This window comes from Vidua macroura, chromosome 27 (assembly GCF_024509145.1).
Source record: "Vidua macroura isolate BioBank_ID:100142 chromosome 27, ASM2450914v1, whole genome shotgun sequence".
Classification (NCBI taxonomy): Eukaryota; Metazoa; Chordata; class Aves; order Passeriformes; family Viduidae; genus Vidua; species Vidua macroura.
Window position 1 is genome coordinate 5,385,371 of NC_071597.1, and position 16,088 is coordinate 5,401,458.

General features: G+C 54.0%; 1 protein-coding gene across 1 annotated transcript in view; it reads right to left on the reverse strand.

The window, feature by feature from the left end:
• Window positions 1-2,362: 2,362 nt before the first annotated feature.
• The window catches only part of SCN4A (sodium voltage-gated channel alpha subunit 4), a 44,387-nt gene continuing 30,661 nt past the window's right edge, over window positions 2,363-16,088 (reverse strand). The window contains exons 17-26 of the mRNA XM_054000271.1: window positions 13,802-13,931; window positions 13,333-13,487; window positions 12,009-12,182; window positions 11,232-11,354; window positions 10,721-10,999; window positions 9,399-9,452; window positions 7,869-8,006; window positions 7,228-7,332; window positions 6,265-6,535; window positions 2,363-5,467 (exon numbers count right to left, since the gene is read on the reverse strand). Of these exons, the coding sequence (XP_053856246.1) occupies window positions 4,278-5,467; window positions 6,265-6,535; window positions 7,228-7,332; window positions 7,869-8,006; window positions 9,399-9,452; window positions 10,721-10,999; window positions 11,232-11,354; window positions 12,009-12,182; window positions 13,333-13,487; window positions 13,802-13,931 (2,619 nt within the window). The 3' untranslated portion in view covers window positions 2,363-4,277. The remainder of the gene's footprint in view (window positions 5,468-6,264; window positions 6,536-7,227; window positions 7,333-7,868; window positions 8,007-9,398; window positions 9,453-10,720; window positions 11,000-11,231; window positions 11,355-12,008; window positions 12,183-13,332; window positions 13,488-13,801; window positions 13,932-16,088) is intronic.

Sequence of the window (16,088 nt, forward strand, 5' to 3'; positions counted from 1 at the left end):
TGCTCCCACCACCCTGGCCCCAGTACCTAAAAATGGCAACGCTGCTGCTCTGTGCTCGGCCCCTTTCCTGCTCATGTAAATCCTCCCCGCGGGGAACTTTCCCTTGGGGCTGGTTTTGAATGCGGCGCAGACGCTGGGGCGGCCGTGCCTTTGAGCCCCGGGTCCCTGGGCTTCATCCACCCTCCTGTCCCTGGGCATTGTCCATCTCTGTGTCCCTGGGCACTGTCCACCCTGGTGTCCCCCACTGGCTCCCTGTGTTGCCAATATTGCCTGGAAGTGGCCAGGACTGGACCAGCAGCAGAGCTGGGGATGAGCCCATCTGCAAAGCAGGAGGTGCCAAACCTGGCTGAGCATGAGATGTGCCCAGGGAATGGGATTGGTGCTGCCTGGCCACATCTTTGGGGGACAGGATGGGGGTGACCCCCAGGGGTTCCCCCAGCTCCACAGATCCCCCCAGGGGGTTTGGCGCTGAAGGGGATGGGCAGGGATTGATGGTGGCCCAGAAGCCAAGAGTTGCAGCAGGAATGGGATAAGAATAGGGGATGTTTGTGGGGTTGCTTGTTGTGGGTCCCTCAGCTCCCATCCCTGCATCCCAGGGAGTCCAGAAATCTAAAATCACAGAAGCATGAGTCAATCACAAAATCATTGTGGTTTGCAAAGACCTTTAGGATCATCAACTCAGCAGCAGCACCATGACCACCACTAACCCTTGTCCTCAAGTGCCACATACACACATTTTTGGAGCACTTCCAGGGAGAAGATGAAATGGGGAAATGGCCAAAACAAGGAATCACTTGGGTACCAGCCATGCCCACCCCTTCTGCACTTCCAAGATCCTTCTTCCATGGAACCTTTGAGAGAGCCAGGCCCCAGGGAAGCACAGCGAGGCCCCCAAGGTGAGCTCTGGGGCAGGAGCAGTTTCCCCCAGGCTCTGCCCCCCCCCCCCCCCCCGATTGTTGCTCGTTAGAAGCTGTGGGTGAGCACTGAACTGTAACTCCAGTGAAAAACAGCTTTGGGTACTTCTGCCAGTTGTGTTGGTCCCCAGAGCCTGGTACCACTGCCCGGGGCCTCCCCAAACCTTCATCTTCTGCAGGCTGGGTGGGGGTTTTTGCCAGTTCTGAGCATCTGATGGGTGCTGGGAACCAGCCCCAGCCTGACTCTGCATGCAAAGGGACAGGAAGCAAGAGAAATAAAGTTTTCCAGAGAAAAAGTGGCTCCACGAGGGAATGATGATGGGAGAGGTGCCTTCTCCTGGTTCTGTATATAGAGGCATTGCTGCCAATTCCCTGCTGCCATCACCCCTGGGACTGGATGGAAGACCAGAGCCTGGCCCTGATATCCCAGCAGGGCAAAGGAAAAGGGATGCCCATGTGCTTGGCAGGCATTGGAGGGGTTTTTATGGGGTTCTGGGGCTGCAGATGGAAGCTGGGATGCTGGAGGTGCCTGGTAAAGCCCTTTGAGGTAAAACCAGTAGTGGGGCACAAACTGAAGAGGGTTTGCAGTGACAGTGGCCAAATCAGCCCCTGTGCTGCCCGAGGGCTCCTTGGCACCCTTGAGGGGCTCAGTCTCCCCTGGAGACCCCTGTGCTTGCAGCAACCACGACGTAGGGTGTAGGGGAACCTGGTGGCCTCACGGGGAGGGTCCCATGTCCCCATGCCTCTTCCCCTGGGACACTCTGGCTCCACGGCTCCCAGAGCAGAGCTACTGCCGGCAGCTGCACCTTCCCCACCTCTCCCAGCCCCTCGCTGTTCATCGGGGTTTGGGTTTCACCGTGCCCAGCCGGGTGTGCCATGCCCGTCCCCTGCAGCCCCCGCCTGCGTGACACAGACGGCTCTGCCCGGCTTACGCCAGCCCTGGGACGAGCTGTTCCAGCGGCAGCGAAAACAGCGGCGAAGCCGAGCCGTGGCCCCGGGGACGTCAGCGGGGCCCGGGGCGGCTCCTCCTCGCTGACGCAGAACCTCCCTCACCCACCCTTGTCCTCTTCCGGTGATGCTCACCTGCTCCTACGTGGATGCTGGGGTAGGGTTGGAGCCTGTGTGGGGCAACGCGGGGATTGAACCTCCTCCAAACCCTCCTCTGTCCTTGGTGGACCCCACAGCAGCGTCTCCTGTGGCTCCCGGCATCGGCAAGCACCGAGGGGTCGGGATCAGGAGCAGGGCAGAAGCTCTGGGAGCTGGGCTGGAGGTCTCAGAGGACAGCCCTGGGGGCTCCCTTGCAGGATGAGACCCCCAGGTCCTGTTGAGGTTGGCAGGTCCAAGGCCGAGCACAGGGAGCCAAGGGAAAGGGGTGTTCACCCCTCCGGGCACAGGGAAAGCATTCCTCCCCCAGGACACCCCAACATACTTGATACTGTAATAACAGATCATTTACAGTTGTTTATTGTAAGAAATGTACAAAGAAAAACGGCTTTAGCTCACACAAACCCTGCTGTGGGGCATTTCCCCACCCCCGACGACACAGACGTAGAAGCAGCATCGATTGTGAACCACGGTCCGGGCAGGGACTGCCCTGCCAGGGATGGATCCCAGGGAAACGCCGGCGACAGCAGCTCGGGCTCCTGCTGCAGGGAGCATCGGCATGGAAATGAGGGCACACGGCCACGGGACAAGCCAAGTGTCCCCGGCTCTGCCACCTGGCTGGCAGCTCATGGGTCCAAGCCAAGCTCAGCACCACTCCTGGCCGGCCTGGCTGTGGGGCACCTGTGATGGCAGCGCCCGAAGCAGAGTACGAAAAGACAGAGCCTCTGGCTTCAGGAACGGCCTTGTTTGAACTGGAAGAGGTTTTGGTTCATGTTTGTTTTGATCTCAAGAGGGATTTTTTTCCGTTTTGAAGGCAGAAGGTGATCAGAGGTGAACTTGGGGCCTTTTGCCCATTTTTCACAGAATCCCAGAATGGTTTGGGTTGGAAGGACCTCAAAGCCCATCCAGTGCCACCCCTGCCATGGGCAGGGACACCTTTCACTATCCCAGGGTGCTCCAAGCCCTGTCCAACATGGCCTTGGACACTTCCAGGGCTGGGGCAGCCACAGCTGTGCCCAGGCCATTTTCCTTGATTTATTTTCCTTTTGCTCACCTGTGTGAAGAACAGCAAATCCCTTTTCCCACGCTCCTCTGCCTGGAGGTTTCCTGGTGAGGACCTGCCTGGCCCATCCAAAATGTGCCACTTGGGCTTCTCTGCAGCCCCAGCCTAGGGAAGGGTGCTCTGCCTGAGGATTTTGGGATTCACACCCCAGTGGGATTGTTTATTACATGCAGCCATCTGGGGCTTGGGTGGGATTTAGGGCACCCTTAAAGCAGCTCATGGAAAGGATCGTTCAAACATCAGCTCCAATCCCTGGGGGTGCATCTCATTAATTAACACTAATGAAGAGGACATTTGGAATGCCAACCAAGAGCACTCCAGTGGGACGGTTCCTCTTGCAACAGGGCTAGAAGAAAACCCTGGAGAGTTTTGTCCTGGGGACCAGGGATTCTTGGAAGATGTTTTCCAAATCCTACCTTTGCCCATTGCTTTCCTGCCACAAAACCTGGATGGAAATGAGAAAACAGAGTAAAACCTGACTATAAATTGTGTTTACATTCAGCCTACAGAGACCTGAATGATTTCTGCTTTCAATGCATATTCAGAGACCTTGAAAACCTGATATTTAACCCTGAGAACAAATCAGCAGATGCTTTGCTTTGGCTTTGCAAACCAATTTTTAAGACATAATTGCACTTTCTCTTGTATGTAACAAAAAATAATCATCAAGCTTATTCAGAGGTTCAAAAGAAAGGTGCTACTTTAAGACTTTGGAGATTTTTGTTCACAAAACCTTCTGTTTTCTGTAATTATTCTTAATATTATTTCACTTGGCTCATCTTTACTGGTTTCTTGGCTGCACTCTGGAAGAATAAAATACAGGGAAATCTCTTAATTGTGAAATAACATTAATAAATAATTACTTTAAGTGAGAGGACAACCATACTCTTCTGTTCATGCCTGAAAACCATCGTTATCATGATGAGATTATTTCAAAACTAACTTGTTTCTCTTTCACCGACAACAGATTTCACATTTGAGTTCTCATGAGAAAAAGAATTTAACTCTTTGCAAGTGCAGTGGGCTGTAAAACCCAGGATCAGGAGGAGATCCTGCTTTGACATTCAAGGTGGTTTCTTGAAATATCTGAAATTAGCTCAGTATCTAAGATCTAGAGATCTGTGCATGGAAGAGCTTTGAACAGGAGATACAAAAGAAGTCTCTTCAGGCTGGGCCAGAGGTGGAATCTCCTTGTGTTACACCAGCGACTCTTTCACCACGTGTTCCTTACCCCAGGCCTGTGCTTCCTCAGGAGCATCCTGGGCTGTCTCTGAGCTGGGAATGGGCTTGAGGCCCAAGGCAGGGGCAGTCTCCACATCTGTCCCAGTGTTCCCATAGATCTCCTGCATTTTGGTGGCTATCAGCCCTTCCTTCTCGGGCGCGTCCTCGCCCAGGGTGTCCTGGCTGTGCCTGTACATGTAGGATGCCTGCTTCACCGAGCGCCTCAGGAGGTACCTCCGGAAAGCCCTCTGGATCTTGGTAGCACACACCTCCTCGTGTTTCCTCTTCAGGGTGGTGGTGATGGGTTCATAGGAAACCTTTGAGGGGTTGGCAGCCATGAACTTCTCCTCCATGGTGGCCTTCAGGGCATCCATCTCTCCCGAGTCTCCCAGCACTTCCTTAGTCAGGGCAAAGAGGATGTCCAGGCAGTGGATTTTGTCCCCAGCAACCATTGGTAGATCCATGGTGATGAGTTTGATCTTGTTGGGCTTGGGAACTCTGAGTGGCTCCTGCAAGGTGTCCACAAAGTCCGACAAGGTGCTGTAGGCGATGAACTGGGTGGCGTCCGGGTCAAACTTCTCCCAAGTTTCATAAAACATTTCAAAATCGTCTTCGCAGAGGGGCTCGCTGCTCTCCTCCGTGGCCACGCTGAAGTTCTCCAGGATGATGGCGATGTACATGTTCACCACGATGAGGAAGGAGATGATGATGTAGCTGCAGAAGAAGAAGATGCCGATGGCGGGGTTCCCACAGTCTCCTTTCACCGAACTCCCGGGGTTCTCCAGCTCGGGGTCACAGTCTGGGGGGCCGCTGTTGAGGATGGGGTTGAGGAGCCCATCCCACCCCGCTGACGTGGTGATCTGGAAGAGGCAGATGATGCTGTTCCCAAAGGTTTCAAAGTTGAAGATGTCATCGATCCCTGACTCCTTCTTAACGTAGGCGAAGTTGGACATGCCAAAGATGGAGTAGATGAACATGACGAGGAAGAGCAGGAGGCCGATGTTGAACAGGGCGGGCAGGGACATCATCAGGGCAAAGAGGAGCGTCCGGATGCCTTTGGCTCCTCGGATCAGCCGCAGCACGCGGCCGATCCTCGCCAGACGGATGACCCTGAAGAGGGTGGGGGACACAAAGTACTTCTCGATGATATCTGAGAGAACGATACCTGTGGAGGGATGAAGGACAGATGAGTTTGCTGTGCCACCAGTGGGAGGTGAAGGGGATGCTCGGCTACATCTGGGCAGACACAGTGAGGTGAGGCCACCTCGATGGCTCCTCCAGTGGCAGGGAAAACATTAAAAAATAACCTCTGAGCACAGACCCAAGGGTTAAACTCTGGCTGCTCTGTTTCAGAGAAAGAGAACACCAAGGGAAATAACACCAAGGAGTGTGGCAGCAGCTCTTTGGCCACAGAGAGAAACACAACTTTCCCAGGCATTGTTCTGAGAAAAGGCTGTGAGAAGACCAGAGAAAAGAATAAGAAGCAATTTTTATTTTAACTTCCCGCACCTGGTATTGTGAACCTGGTATGTGGAATGTGTTATGGAGATTTGTTTACCACAGGGTGGTTTCTTAATTAGCCAATGGTGATAGCATTTGAATTAGAGGACCAATTAAGTCCAAGTGTATCGTAACTATCTATAAGAACAATAAGTTTCTTAATAAAGACTATTATTAATCAACCTTCTGTGAATCATAGAGTCCATACTAATTATTACCTGGCTGGGGGCCTGTTACAACGATAAAGGATGAGCAGAGATATCCCAGCCCCTCACCCAGCCTGGTGGCCTGGAGTGGCCTCACATCTGTCATGTCCCAGGGTCCTGCTGGCTTGGCCCTGCTCGAAGAATGGGTGCAAGTGGGGTCCAGTGACACCCAGTGGGTGTGGATTGGTGACAGCACTTCCACTCTTCATTGTCCTGTGGGGATCCCTGAGGGACTGCTGGGAGCAGCAGGACTCACCTAGGATGGAGAGGATAACCACCACGAAGTCGAAGATGTTCCAGCCCACAGTGAAGAAGTAGTGGCGCAGGGCGAACATCTTGAGCACGCACTCCCCAGTGAAGATGACGATGAAGACCAGGTTTATCTTATAGAGGACAGAGGTTTTGAGCTCGCTCTGGTCATCTGTTTCCACCATCATGGTCACCATGTTCAGGCAAATCAGGATCATGATGGTGATGTCAAACACTTGCTTGGTAACGAAGTCAAACACCTTCCCTTGGAATTTGTTCTGCAATGAGGGACACAAGGGCGATGATGGAGCACCAGAGAAGAGGTGGGAACACAGGACAGATACAACAAAACAAAAACACAACAGAAAGAGAAGAAGGAACCATATTTACAAGTGTGGGAAACCTCAGGGCTGTGGCCAGCATGGCTCTTACAGACCCAAAAGTTATGGGGGGAGGATTCCCAACACCTCTCAGGATGGAGCACACTTGGGAATGCCACAGCCAGGAGGAGTGGGCACAGGGCACAGCCACTTGCTAATTACACCCACAGCTAATAGGGCACAAATTAACACATGGGAAGGACCTCCCTTCTGCAGGGCTACAAAACCCGAATCACAACTGAGAATGTTTTGGCTGGACCAGGGTCCCTTCTGGGGCATTGAAAGTTGAGCTTTCCCTGAGCTCAACTCCCTTCCAGAGAGGAGCTGGGAGCCAAACTAGGAAAAAAACCAAATTCCTGCAAAAGAAACCCCATCACTGCCCCTGCCAGCAGACCAAGGGCTAAAGGGCAGACCCAAAAGAGGTGGCCTGATGTCAACCTCTTCTGAAGCCTCAGCTCTTGGCCAGGTCCTGTCTGAAGAGTAACAATAGGGCAAATGATCTCCCTGGACCCTTCTTGTTCCCTTTGGGACAGCTGGTGGCTTGAAGAGTTCCCTGTGTGCTCCACTCCAGGAGGATGAGCCCAACGTACCGCTGGCCTGGGGATGGGCTTCTGGGGTTTCTTGGAGCCCAGCTTCTTCATGGCGTTGTAGTATTTCTTCTGCTCTTCTGTCATGAAGATGTCTTTGCCTCCAAAGTATAAAGGGAATCACTGCTGTTAGTCTCAGGAATTCTCTTCCCACCAAGTGTGTCTGACCATGTCCCTTTCCACCAAGTGTCTCCAGCCCCTCAGAGATCCTGCTGGGAGCAAGGTGTCCTCTCTGTGTCCTGCAGACCTGCTGAGCACCACCAGTGTGCTTGGCCCTGCCCACCCTCCCCTGCTCCGGGCTGGCAGTCCTGAACTACTGGCTTGGAAGGAGAAGTTATCTCAACCTTGTGCATGGGAAAATGATCCCAGGGTGGGAAAAGAAAATAAAAGTGATGGCCCAGGCAAGAGACAACACAGCCTCTGTTTGCTTCCTCCCTCTGCACCTGTAAATTAAGTCCTCTGTAACTGCTATGACCAGGACACAAAGTTCCATGTGCCGTTTGCCCAGTGCAGAAAGCCACTAATGGATGAGAATCTTGGGATCCATCCTAGTCCCGGGCATGGTGGCCCTGGTCCCATCACCCCACTGCTGTGCTGGCTCCCTCCAGCCCAGGGCAGCACCTCAGGAGCCAGGAAATACTCATCTTTTTCTTCTGCTGGTTGAAGTTGTCGATGATGACGCCGATGAAGAGGTTCAGGGTGAAGAAGGCACCGAAGATGATGAAGATGACGAAGTAGATGTACATGTAGAGGTTGATCTCGTACTGTGGCTGCTCTTCAATCTGGCCAGGAGAGACAGGAAATGTGAGACTGACCCTGTCCCAAAAAGGTGTCCCCAAGCCCCCAGACAAGGGCTTGTGGTGTTTGGAAAGAGCCAGGGTGTGGCTGCTCCAAAACTTTTGACTCTGTTCCCAATGGGAGCAGCCACGGGAAGGGACATCCATGTGACACTGACTGAGGGACAAGGACATTCTGCCCCCTGATCCCACAGCATGGGCTGGGGAATGGGAAAGGATGTTCTTTGCAGTGATATTAATGAACAAATTTGTTTCTTCCCAATAATCAGCATTCCAAGAGCTGAAATATTTCTGAGAGGGGAAAGGAAAAGTGGATTAATTTGTCACACCAGCACAGCTGGGTGACAGAGCCCAACAACCCTGGACAATGCTCCTCCTCCCAAGGACCATTCCTTAATCCTGCTCTGTGTTTGACCAGGGACACTCTGAGGTGACCCCATTGGATTCCCCCATTTTGAGGAAAGCTCTTGTCAGAACAGGGAGAATTTTCTCCCAGACAAGCTTTGCCCCAGGCGGGGCAGAGACCTGAGGGATTTTCAGAGGGTGATGAAAGGGTGCTAAAAGAAGGCAATGAAAACCAGCCCTTGAGGCCTGTAGGTGTGTGGGGCGACCCCCAGTGTAATTGGAGAACAGTAGGAAAACCCTTCTGCTGTGGGGACACTTCTGGGGGTGGATCACAGTAGGAACAACCTTTGCACATCACTCTTCAAACACTTGGGTTTTTTAATTACTCTTTGAACCCCATGGTTGAACGCTGGCTGCTCTGTTCTCATAACCCGCTGATTGCTCAAGGCAAGCCAGGAACTTTCTCCAGGATGGGATGAGCTTTCCCTGGTAGAGGGGTCACAGAGGACATCATGTCACAGCAGGCAGAAGAGGGAGCCCTCCAGGTTGGAGCAGTGGGGGCAGAATGGGGATTTTGGGCCCTGGAACTGAAGCTGAGTGGAGCAGATTCAGCCCCCGCTGTGGGGTGGGGTGGGAGCCCAGTGTGGGGCCAGGCTGCAGGTGACAATGACATGGGTGGCACAGGGACACATGGCTGCCCTCTTCGAGGCTGTGCAGCTCAGCAGGGGGATGTTGCAGCTGCCCAGGTGTCCAAGGCTGGGTTGGACAGAGCTTGGAGCACCCTGGTGATAGTGAAAAGTGTCACTGCCCATGGCAGGGGGAGGCACTGGATGGGCTTTAGGGTCACTTCCAAGACAAACCATGCTGGGATTCCATGATCTGATATGTTTTGGGGGTTTCTCCACCCTGTAACCCATGTCCTGGCTGAAGTCATGGGTGAGATCCAGCACCAAAAGGCAGAGCCAGAGGTGATGCTGTAGCCAAGGATCCATCCCAGCCTCAGTTCTGGGGTCCTGTTCCCAGTCTCCTCACCTCACGTGAGTCCACGGCTGCGTACATGATGTCCATCCAGCCTTTGAAGGTTGCCTGTGGGAACAGGAATGGTCAGACTTGGAGTCTTTTCCAACACAAAGGATTCTGTGATTCTGTGGCAGTGGAGAAGAAGGTATTTTCTGGGAGCTGTTTGTGGCTGGGAAGAAAGGGAAGGTGATGGGTGCATGTCTGGGGTTTAGCTCTGGGCACTCCGGCTTCTCTGTGGGAATGGCAGGAGAGGAACGGGGGTTGAATCCACACAAAAAAATGTCCCAGAAATATTGAAATTTCCATATGAATATGCATAGACCATTCTGGAGCTGAGGCTACCAGTGACTTTTCAAAACACCACAGCAAGCAAGGCAGGGAAAAGAAGGAATTGACTCTTTTCTCCCTTCTGCTCTCTTTGAAGTAATTTTCCCAAAGGCAGAGCTGTGTCAGGGCCAGCTGCCTCCTTTCCAGTCCCAGACTGTGCCACCTCCATAGCCCTGACTTCCATATCCTGCCTCTGGTTCTGCTGAATTCCCATCCCAGCAGGGTGGGGGGACTACACCAAGTCTTTTACAGGGTTTCCACTGCATCTCTTACAGCCTTTTGCTGCTGATTTGTTAAACAAAAGGTCTGCACATTTTGTTTCCTGAATCTGATGGAACAACAAGGCTGAAGAGGAAGCTGAATTTAGAAGCAGAGTCATCAGCTGGGGTTGTTTTCCGATTCTGCAGCCACCAGTTCCCCTGGATCTGATGGGAGTAGCCCCAGCCTGCCCCATAATGGAGCCCACATCTATATTTTTGTCAAAGCTGTGGTGAGCAGTTCCCCTTTGCTGCCTGGCCCAGCTGTGGGGAGTTCAGTGGAACCCGGCTGCCTTCACCCACTGCCCGCAGGGGACACGTGTGCCCTTTTTCCAGTCGTCACCTGCCCCACGTAAAGCCTCACAACCTACGGCTGGAGCAGACTGAACTTTCCAAAGGGGTGCAGGGGTAAGATAGAGCCTCCCCTCCTGACTCTACATCCCGTGCTGGGCCAGGGCTGCTCTGCAGTGCCAGCCTTGGTGCTGCTGCACCCATCTGCAGCAGTTCCCTGGTGAAACCTTCCCCTCCCATCTTCTACCCTGTCCCTTTTCCTCCTTGGCTAGGAGTTTCCCTCCTTTCCTAAAGGTTTTTTTTTTTTTTTTTTTTTTTTTTTTTTTTTTTTTCTGGTGTTAAAAAGCAGCTTTGGAGCCAAGAAGCAGCTAAGAAACCCCATCCCACATCAGCCCTGATGCTCATCCCACCACTCTGCTCCACACGTCCTGGATGGTAACACCCGATGTCGTGACGTACCACCTGCAGCAGGGACAGGTATCCCAAGCCCACGTTGTCGAAGTTGACCTTGACGTTGACCCATCTGACCTCGTTGGTGTAGAGCAGGGCCATGCAGTCAGTCTTGTTGTTGACTGTGTCGATGTTGAAGAGCTCCCCGGTGGTGGTGTTGACACACCTGTAGTACTTCCCTGCGAACAGGTTCACCCCCATGATGCTGAAGATCAGCCAGAAGATGAGGCAGACCAGCAGGACGTTCATGATGGAGGGGATGGCACCCACCAGGGCATTCACCACCACCTGCAAGGACAGAAAAGACCTTGAGGGACCTGGATGGGACCTTCATGTCCCCATGCCCAACCTTGCCCTCCCCAGCAGCATGGAGTGAGGTCAGACTGGACCAAAGGTACCTTAGCATTGATCCCACCAGTCTGGAGGCCCCTGAAAACCAACTGGAATGTCTGTGATGTAGAGGACTGCTGAGGGTTCTCATGTCCCCGTCGGGGCCAGCAGCACACGGGGACACACTTACCCTCATGCCCTCAAAACGGGACAGAGCACGCAGGGGTCGCAGAGCCCTCAGTGTGCGCAGGGATTTGATGGCTCCCAGCTCGGAGTATCCCAGCCAGTTTGCTGTCAGGCTGACCAGGGACACCTGGAAGGAGCAGCCCAAGTGAACAGCAGCACCTCAGGTGGAAACACAGCTGCAGCTCCTGCCCTGCCCTCTCTCCCCAGTCCCTCAGGCTGGTGGTCATCCTCTAGCCCTGGGACACAGACCTTGAGTCCTTGGTGTCCCTGGTGACCAGACACCTCGAGGGTCACAGAATCCCAGAATGGTTTGGGTTGGAAGGGACCTCAAAGCCCATCCAGTGCCACCCCTGCCATGGGCAGGGACATCTTCCACTATCCCAGGTTGCTCCAAACCCTGTCCAACGTGGCCTTGGACTCTTCCAGGGATCCAGGGTCAGGATGACACCTCTTGAGTGTAAGGGTGGAATTGATGTGGGGCACAGAAAGGACAGATTGCTCTGTCACGGACCATTTGGGAGACCCTGTGTCCCTTCACAGCTCTACTGGGCCTGGTGGAACTACAGGGGCTGTTCTTGGCCTGGGTGTAAAACAGAAGGGTTTGAAAGGTTCCTGCAACCAGGAATGAAGTGTTCCTTCCTGTGAGGGACCATTATTTTAAGTAATGCTATAAGCCCTCATTCCACAGCCACCCCTATATCTTCTAAAATACAATCTGGGTTCATTTACAACAGCCCCTAATGCCCCCAGGCCCCTTGGCTTGGCCCTGCTCATCACGTACATCCACGATGAGGAAATCCAGCCAGCACCAGGCATTGGTGAAGTACACCTTGAAGCCATAGGCCACCCACTTGAGCAGCATCTCGATGACGAAGATGTAGGAGAAGACCTTGTCTGCGTATTCCAGGATGGTGCGGATCACCTTGCGCTGCTCGATGTAGATGTCCTCGAAAGCCTGCAAGGGGCATGGAGCTCTGTGACAGTCCCATCCTTCCATGGGACCCCACGGAGCTCCATGACAGTCCCATCCTTCCATGGGGCCCCACGGAGCTCCGTGACAGTCACATCCTTCCATGGGTCCTGTGGCATCCCAGAGCACACCCATGCTGGCATCTCCCTGCTCTCCAGGGCTGGGAGCCAAAGGATGTCTGGTCCATGAGGACCTCATCCACGTGAGGTCCAGCTCCTGTTTGCAGGTCCCTGTTGGCTTTGCAGGGTTGGACCCAAAGCAGAGCTTCACTGAAGCCAAAGTCCAGCTGCATCCAATTCCCAGGTGTCTCAGCTCAAACTTCCCAGGACACCAACCCACACCTTAGGGTGCTTTGGGAGTTTTGAAAATGCCCTGAGGAGTTTGGGTGAGTGCTACACCCACGTGTTGAGTAAGCACTTGGAGGTATGGGTGTGGAGACCAGGTGCTGCACAGCTGGGGTAGCACAGCTTTCAATTCCTGCACCAGCTACAACCTCAGACGTCCCCAACCACCTCAGAGCGAGCTGCAGACATGTAAAGTGTGTCTGAAAAGCCTGTCAGTCCCTCTGTTCTCCTTCCCTCTCTCTCTTCACCTCCAAACCTGCAGAGAAGTTGGTATTTCCTGGGTTAAATCCAGCCCAAACACTCGGAGAAGAGCACCAGGGCAATTCTGGTAATTAATTAGGTTGATTTAACACAACACCCAGGTTCTGAGAGGGGGCACCAGGCATTGATGGAGGTGCTGAACAGCAAAATAAAAACCATGAACTGTTTGTCCAGCACCTCCTGACAGCCGGTGATGGTGGTGGTGAAATGAGGAACCACACAAAGCTCAATAAATGGTTCATAGTTGGCATTAAGAGCAGGAGTGGGGGCTGTAGGCAGTGGCATCCCCTTGAGCCATGGACCATGGACCACAGCCTGTGGATGATGGTCCAGGAATGCTGGGGAAGGTGACCAGGATTCCTGGAAGATGTTAGAGCTGAGCCAAATGGGGTTGGAAATCAAACATCTGCCCACAGCTGGATTATTTGGCACAGGAGATGCCCAGAGCCTGGGCTCTGCCACCTCCCTGAGCTCCCCCAGGCTGGGAAGCTGCTGCAGAGCCCTTGGGGCAGAGGAAAGGTGGCACCTACCAGTGCCCCGCTGCTGAGGAGGATCATGAAGACGATGAAGGTCTCGAACCAGTCGTGCTCCACGATGCGGAAGCAGGTTTTCCTGAGGTTCCACCAAATCTTCCCCTTCTCACTGGTGATGTCCACGTAGAGGCAGGGGAACCTCTTCACACAGCCTGGGGACACGGGGCTGGGGGTCACTCCTGGCCAGGGTGTTCCCACTATTCCCAGTTTTATTGGCATTTTAAACCCTCCCTGGTGGAAGCTGGACCAGGATCCTGCTGGGCTTAGGTGGGGTGCATGAGGGGAGCTCCATGGGGATCATCTCTGGGGTGGTACAGGAGGATTTGGAGTCGGGGCTGAGCTCAGGGAGCCTGGGGGGTCCCTGTGCTGCAAGAACTGGTTAGCAGTGGCCCCTCCACCCCCATTTTCCCTGCTCCACACCCATCTCCCCTGCCCACAGGGTCTCCAGCCCTGCTCTGTCCCTCACCCTCAGTGAAACACTCCTCGGGCTCGTTGCTCTCCTCAGCCACTTCTGCCACCTCCTCCTCCTCGGGCGCGGGGGGTTTGTAATCCACCGTGCTGCACACGGACGAGGCATTGTCGCTGGACAGGGGGTTCTGCAGGGGGACAGCAATTCAGGCCAGGCTCCTGACCTTGGGCTGCCTCCAGCCATGCTCCTTGTGCCCTAGAGACCCCAGGCAGGACCAGATGGGTGGTGGGACGCCTTTGTTTGGAGGATGCTCCGAGTCCCCCTCCCATGGACACCCAGCCCAGAAGCTGTTGAATCATCCAGGGACGCAAACCTTGGAGGGTTGTTGGTACCTGAGCTTTGCTTCTCATCCAGGTTCAGAGGAACAGAAGGTCCCCTGATCCCAGCTTTCCTCCCAGCACAGCAGCTCCATCTCCCATCCACCTGTGCCACCACCTCAGGCTGATTTTCTCGCTGCCTCCTCCTCCTCCTCCTCCTCCTCCTCGGTGTGTCCCCATCCCAGACTTGCTCTGCCAACCCCCCTTTGGTGCAGAAACCCAAGCAGCCTCTGCTCTCTCCTCCCTCTGGCTCGGCTCATGCTGAAGGTTCCTCAGCCCGAGGTTCACCCAAGTTCAAAACCTGCACCCCAAATACCTCTCTCCAGCTCCACCGTGCTCCAGAGCTCAGCTTGGCTGCCTTCCCAGACACCACTCAGCAAGGCCAGAGGGGCTGATAACAAGAGAAAACCTTGGCAAGCCCCTGGGACTCTTTTTCCTCTGGTTTTTTTTTTTTTTTTTTTGCTTTCTGAGAAGCCCTTGTGTAACACTTGAGGAACGAGCAGATCCCCAGCCCTGCCTATCCTACCTGGGAGCAGCAGGAACCCGAGGATCCAGGATGGGTATTTCCAGCACAGGAAGGTGCTGGCTTACATGGGAAGGAGATAATCCTCCCCTCAGGCTGCTCCTGCTTTTGGTAATCCATAAAGGAGCTGTTCCATTCTCCAAAAACCAGGGAAAAGCCCCTGGGGTAAACTGAGGCACCATCACTGCCCACAGCCTCTGGGGCCACAGCCACATGTCTGTGAGAAGATGTGGCTGTGGGGGACCTTTGGGGACATGCAGGAGAGGACACAGCAGCAGGGCTGGCACCAGCTCTCAGGAGGGCCAGGGGGATTAGGGAGGCTCAGCACGGAGCCAGGCAAGCTGTGACCCCACAGGAGCCATCTGCCTCCAGGACAGCCTTAGAAAGGGTCAAGGTGGGGACAAACCAGTGCAGCTGCCCTGGAGATGTGGGGGAAGGTCCAAAAGGCCCTTGGATGGCTCATGGAATCCAGGAGTTCTATGGGTGGAGCTCAGGGCAGGTTCTGCTGGGTGGGAACAGGGATAAAACCCATCCCTGGGGGCTCCTGAGTCCTCCCTCTCCTGGAAGCAGCAGGTTTGGAGGGCAATTTCCACCCCACCTGGCACAGCATCTCCAGCCTGCCTGGGGCTTTCCCATCCTTGGTGCTGCACACCTGACTCACCCCATAACCCACAGCCCTGAGGACCACAGAATTGTTCAGGTTGGAAAAGCCTTCCGAGACCATTGAGTCCAGCACCGCCGAGGCCACCACTGACCATGTCCCCAAGTGCCACATGCACATGGCTTTTAAAGCCCTCCAGGGATGGGGACTCCACCCCAGCCATGGGCAGCTGTACACCCCTTTCCATGCAGGAATTTTCCCGAATCTTCAATCCAAACCTCCCCTGGCCCAGCCTGAGGCCGTTCCCTCTCCTCCTGTCCCTGTTCCCTGGCAGTACAGCCCGACCCCCCCGGCTGTCCCCTCCTGTCAGGAGTTGTGCAGAGCCAGAAGGGCCCCCCTGAGCCTCCTTTTCTCCAGGCTGAGCCTCCCCAGCTCCCTCAGCTCCACTGACAACACCCCTGTGCTGCACCAGAGCCCGGAGCATCTCAGGTTTTTTTCTTCCTGCATCCTCCAGGGCAGGAACAAGTATGATGTATTAAGTCAATTAAGTGTTTAATAATTACTTTCAACTCAGTATGGAGTAACTGAGACTGGACTTTCTTCTCAGTTATTACCAGTTTTCCAAGACCAGGAGATGATATCCACCATTGCTTTGCAGATGCAAATGATGCAGTTTGGACATCCCATTGCTAGGCCTTCCTCCCTAAGTACAGTAGTGAAAGATCACCTTTGGATATTTTGCCATTCAGCTAATTTGTATTTTTCCAACTGCAGAACTTAAAATAACAAAGCTTGTAATATTGCGAGCAGGAAATCAGCTCATGAGGGCAGTGGAACACTTAC